Here is a 5824-nt window from a genome sequence, read left to right on the forward strand (position 1 = left end):
AAAGGTGGTAAAAAGTACCTTCAGTCTCTTTACATTTCCAACATTTATTATCGGGCAAATGATAGATTTTTGCCAGCTTGACTGGGGTCATGTACCACCTGTATACCATTTTCATAATGTTTTCCTTTAAGGCATTACATGCCGTAAATTTGATACCGGTGTTCCATAACCATTCCCAGTCATCTGACATAATGTTGTGTCCAACATCCTGCGCCCACTTAATCATAGCAGATTTAACTGTTTCATCCTGTGTGTTCCATTTCAACAGCAAGTTATACATTCTAGATAGATTCTTAGTATTGGGTTCTAACAATTCGGTCTCTAGTTTTGATTTCTCCACTTGGAAACCGATTTTCCTATCCTGTTTAAAAATTTCCATTATTTGGCGATATTGAAACCAATTTTCTACTTTGTGCTTCAATTTCTCCTGACTTTGTAGTTTAACCTTGTCTCCATCCTGTTCTAAAATTTCCCAATACTTCGGCCATCCGACCTCCATATTGAGTTTCTTCACTGCTTTAGCCTCCACTGGTGACACCCATCTAGGGGTTTTATTTTCCAATAAGTCTTTGTATCTTATCCAGACATTAAATAATGCTTTTCTAACAATGTGATTTTTAAAGGTACTGTTAACCTTGTCATACCAAAGATATGCATGCCAACCAAAAGCATTATTGAAGCCTTCCAGATCCAAGATGTCTGTATTCTCGAGGAGCATCCATTCTTTCAGCCAGCAAAACGCTGCTGCCTCATAGTACAATTTTAGGTCCGGCAGCTGAGGTCGTCGCTGATTGGTTACATGGCCCAATCGGCCCGCTCGACCTGCCTGCTGATTGGGCGGCGGCGGTTTCCGTTGGTGCGTTTGGGGTGGGGGAGGAGGCCGAGCGGCAACATGGCGGCGGCGGCGGCGGTGAGAGCCGTGCGGTCCGTGTGGCGGCTGGCGGGGCTGTCGGCGTTGCCGGGCCGAGGCGCCTTTCTCGTCCCACAGCACCCGCAGCGGTAAGCCGGCAAAGGCGGCGGGACTTCGCCCTGGGGGAAGGGCCGGGAGGGCTCCGCGTGCCTGAGGCGACGAGGCGGGAAGCCGGGCCCGCAGCCCGACGGTCCCCCCGCATCCCCCCCCCCCGTCCCGGAATCTGCTTTTATTTATTTTACATATTTCCCGTTCGTCGCATTTAATCCCTCGCTTCCCTCCAAGCGACTTCAGGTAGTTCTCTCCCCGCCCCCCCCCCCGCTCCACAACCGCCCTGTGAGGCAGGCTGGGCAGAGAGGAGGCAGCTCCTGGCCCCCAAGGTCACCCCCAGGGAGCTTCACCAGCCCAGGGGCGGAATTTGAACCGTGGTCTCGCTCAGATCCTACCCCATTACGTCACGCAGCCTGTCTTACTCCGGGAGGAGGTATCTTTCCCGGTTTAGTTTCTCTGCGTGGACGGGGCGAATGGCTGCTATTTACCGCCGCCGCCCCCCAACCTTTTCTCTCTTTTTTTCTTTAGACAGTTGAATCCTTTCAGATTCACCTTTGGCCGGTGCTTGGGGCAGTATTAAAAAGCTTTCCAATACCCGATCCACCTTAATAGCAAATGACTTGATTCCTTTTGAGCAGGGATTGTCTCCCTTGCACGTGCCAACGGGACGTTTTTGAAACCAACGTGGGCAATAGAGGGTATTGGTTCACTTAAATATGCTGATACTTTAGAGCAGAGCTCACCAACCCCAGGTAAAACATAAAGGAGGGACAGTATAAGTCTCTCATCCTGTATTTTATCTTCTATTTTTATCTTGTGAACTGCCCTGAGATCTTTGGATGAAGGGTGGTATATAAATATAATAAATTTTCAGAGAAGATTTGGGGATAAGAGGTGGCAATGTGCTGGTGGCCTCTTGTACTCAGTCTTAAAAAGTTGCTTTGAGTTTTACTGAACCTGATATTGTTTCAGGACTTCTCAGCTGCTTTGCATAGCGACACAGGAGAAAGGCACTGGACCAAACTTGGAAGAAGAGCCAAACCAGACTCAACATGAACAAAAATCTGTTACTGGCTCTGCTGAAAAGATGTTAATAGAGGAAAAGGCCAAACTAGAAGAACAATTAAAAGAAATCACTGTAAGACTCCTTTTGGTTTATATATTTGTACAGCCCTCAAAAGCAGCCCCCCGCGACCCTCTCCCAGCTGGAGAGGTGACACGCAGCTATGGCAGGAGCCTCTATAGCAGCGCGTCACCTCCCCAGCCGGGAGAGCGCGCGCGGGGCTAAAGCAGCCCCCCGCGACTCTCTCCCGGCTGGAGAGGTGACGCGCGGCTATGGCAGGAGCCTCTCCGCTGCGCCTTTCCGCTGCTCCCTGACCTGCTCTTTGGGGCTGGTGGTGGGCTCCCCCCCCCCCCGCCAGCCCCAAAGAACAGGTCGAAAGGAACCTGAAGCCTGGAGAGCGAGAGGGGTCAGTGCACACCGACCCCTCTCGCTCTCCAGGCTTCCAAGGTAGCCGCCTGAACGCACCTTAAACGGCACCTTGTTTTAGAGCGGGAAAACAAGAGGGGGAAAGTTCTCCCCCTCTCTGTGCAGCGCCTCCTGCCGCTTCACTGAAGGGGCGCTGGGCAGAGAGGGGGAGAATTTTTTTTTTCTTGTTCTCCCCCCTCTAAAACAAAGTGCGTCCTATTGTCCGGTGCGTCCTATGGTGCGAAAAATACGGTAACTGAAATGTCTTGAGACTACCTGAGCTCTGTACATGTCATTAATTTCCCCCCACTGGTGAACTAAAGTTGGATTTCATCTTTGTCTAAAAAGGGAATGGTTAGGATTTTGCCATGTATCTAGTTAATAAAAAAGAGGAATAGGACCCTGGTGCCACAAAAATAGGAGTGTCTCATGGTTTGCTGATGTTGCTCTTAATATTGCCAGATAATTGTAGGATTTAACAGCATAGCAAATGGCTGAAGTACAGTGGTGCCTCGCAAGACGAAAAGAATTCGTTCCGCGAGTCTTTTCGTCTTGCGATGTTTTTCGTCTTGCGAAGCACGGTCCGTCGCAACTGCGCCTCTTCAAGCGGCTTTAAAAAAAAAGCGCAAGACGTTTTCGTCTTGCGAAGCAAGCCCATAGGGAAATTCGTCTAGCGAAGCAACGCAAAACCAAAAAACCCTTTCGTCTAGAGAGTTTTTCGTCTTGCGAGGCATTCGTCTTGCGGGGCACCACTGTAATATCTCTCCCTTTATATTTCTGTCTTGCTTTTAACCATTATCCCCTCACTTGTGGGTCACAACATTTATAAAGTTCTATTAAAAACCTGACACATCACAAATTCAATGTATCATTTGGAGGAAAAGACAGCTCTTTTGATCCAGGAGCACAGTTAGGATGGTGTGTTTGGTGGACTCATTCATTCTGTGCCTCCATATCCTGGGAGTTTTTTACATAGGCAATTGGTTTTACATTTCCACTGTTTATTTTCCCCCTTGTCCAGGACAAGTATAAACGTGCCCTGGCAGATGCAGAAAATCTACGACAAAGAACTCAGAAATTGGTAGAAGAAGCAAAGTTATATGGTAGGTATAGGCTATATTTGTTGTTACTAGCACTAGAACACCACATTAAACATAAACAAAAACTTAAGCTTGGAAATTCCAAAATGGAACTTCCACTCAGCTCATATGCTGTGCTGCTTCAAGAGATCTAGATACATACTTTTTCAGCTGGTACTTTGAATCCGTGAACATGATTCTTGTTTGGTTAGTAAGCATGAGAGAAAATATACAAGTGAGAGCAAGAACCCCTGTGGGCCGTTTTTGTGATCAATGTGACATCATCATGACACCAGGTAAAGCATTTCCTTTTGCACATGTGGTCTGAAGTCAAAAACAGTGCAGGCAAAGGCTTGGGTTTGCAGGTGCTGATGATCAGTTGATTGGTGGCACCTGGAAACCCTGCTTCCATTGCCCGGGTGATTTGAAGGCATACTTCACAGCACACAGGTAAACTGCAGTTTCACTTCTCCCACACTACTCCAGAGTCATATATGTCAGGTGTGTGTGACTTGGGAAGCTGGCCTTAGATGCAAAATTAGGACCTCTGCTGAGCCATAATAGGGATGCCAGGCTGGAAATTCACCACTGATCTTGACTATAGGAAAAAGAATTCCACAAGGTGGAGGTTTTTGCAGCTTGAATTGCTTACTGCTTTGCCAAATACCCCTTTCAGTTAAATTTTCAAGAGATGACATTGGGTCATTGTACAGAACAGAAAAAATGCACGTTTATCATATACACTGGTACCTTATTAAAACTTAGGCTTGAGGGTGGTTGTGAAAAGAGTTAAGTTACTTATAATTTTCTAGCTATAAGTTTTATGCCCCCAATTCTAAAAATGTATCCAAATATATTTTCATTAACATAAGGGTAAATCTGAATTTAATGGAGATTCAGTCGCACGTCATTTTTGGTATTGGTAATACTTGATAATGTATCTTTAACCATATACATGCCTAAGCTTTGAATCCTGGAAGAAAATATAAAATTAATGGTTCCTTTCATTGTCTGATGAAATGTTGATGCATCTTTAAGGATTATCTGAAATTTTATTTGCTTTTCCTGTTTTAGGAATTCAGAGTTTCTGCAAAGATTTGCTGGAAGTTGCTGATGTTCTGGAAAAAGCAACTGAGAGTGTTCCCAGAGAAGAACTCAAGGATGAAAATCCACATCTCAAAAACCTTTACGAAGGTCTTGTCATGACTGAGGTTCAAATACAGAAAGTGTTCACCAAACATGGCTTGATGAAACTGAATCCTCTTGGAGCCAAGTTTGATCCCTATGAGCACGAAGCCTTATTCCACGTTCCCATGGAAGGGAAGGAGCCTGGCACTGTGGCTTTAGTGTCCAAGGTGGGCTACAAGTTGCATGGCCGCACTTTGAGGCCGGCTTTAGTAGGTGTTGTAAAGGAACCTTAGCAGTCTAATCTTAGAGTGCCACAGAACCAATAGATGCCCAGATAAAGACTCACTAAACAGTGTGGGAGGCTAAACTAAATGGTGGAAGAAGCTTTAATACCAGTGAAGCAATGTGGAAATGTGTTTTTAAAATGAATACCAATAATGTGGTGGGGAATGCAAAGTGAGTGGTATGAATTGCAAGCATGAGTCATCTGTGTCCCGTGAATAATATTATGGTGATTAATGAAAGGTATTCTGCATTGTAATTAGGCAATTTAGTAACAATAATGCAATGTAGATTGTTCAGAATGAAAATCTGATCTTTTCAGTGTCGTGTTCTGTGTACAAATTAGCATTTTTGCTTATTCTTTTATGAATACAGAGTTGGACACCAGCCTAGTACTAACTTAAATAGCTTCTGTTCCCATGGAAAGCATCAAACTGTATGTCACATAACACAAGTATTTGGTATAAGTGCTGTTAGCCTTTTCTAGACTTAGTTTAGTATTGAATCACATTGCACGACCTTGAAATGACAATTGATCTAGAGATGTAGTGAGACTATTACAAAGAAAAGAATAGCAAGTTCATTTAGTAACTGCTTGCAGACACACAACCAAATTAAGTGTTTTAAGAGTTCACAGACATCAGCTAGTTTTCATTGAAACCAGAATTTTTTAATACCTGCCATTCCCTGCCTGCTTCATCGAAGTCCTCCGGCACATAGAAGAGTGCATGGGAGGTCTGAGGCAGTTGACCAACATAAAATATGAGCACTTCATCTTCTGAATTCTCTATGATACATTGGGAACAGCTTGTTAGGGATTTTGTTTTCTGAATCCTGCCAGTTAACCTTAAGAATGCCAAATGATCCCTACTGGATCGAACCCAAGGCCTATGTAGTTCAGCATCC

General features: G+C 44.9%; 1 protein-coding gene across 1 annotated transcript; it reads left to right on the forward strand.

Moving 5' to 3' along the window:
- Positions 1 to 853: 853 nt before the first annotated feature.
- On the forward strand, positions 854 to 5305 carry GRPEL1 (GrpE like 1, mitochondrial). Its single transcript, XM_081206646.1, has 4 exons — positions 854 to 999; positions 1934 to 2099; positions 3451 to 3532; positions 4583 to 5305. Exons 1-4 carry the CDS (start codon positions 893 to 895, stop codon positions 4927 to 4929), a joined length of 702 nt encoding a protein of 233 aa, XP_081062772.1. The 5' UTR covers positions 854 to 892; the 3' UTR covers positions 4930 to 5305.
- The last annotated feature ends 519 nt before the right edge of the window (positions 5306 to 5824 follow it).

This window comes from Podarcis bocagei (assembly GCF_964188305.1).
Source record: "Podarcis bocagei genome assembly, chromosome: 8".
NCBI lineage: Eukaryota > Metazoa > Chordata > Lepidosauria > Squamata > Lacertidae > Podarcis > Podarcis bocagei.

Excerpts from the sequence above, each read along its gene's own strand:
- GRPEL1 (XM_081206646.1), top strand. The coding sequence starts at position 893 with ATGGCGGCGGCGGCGGCGGTGAGAGCCGTGCGGTCCGTGTGGCGGCTG. Across the intron at positions 1,000-1,933 it reads GTCCCACAGCACCCGCAGCG|GACTTCTCAGCTGCTTTGCA; the intron begins GTAAGCCGGCAA and ends ATATTGTTTCAG. Across the intron at positions 2,100-3,450 it reads AACAATTAAAAGAAATCACT|GACAAGTATAAACGTGCCCT; the intron begins GTAAGACTCCTT and ends CCCCTTGTCCAG.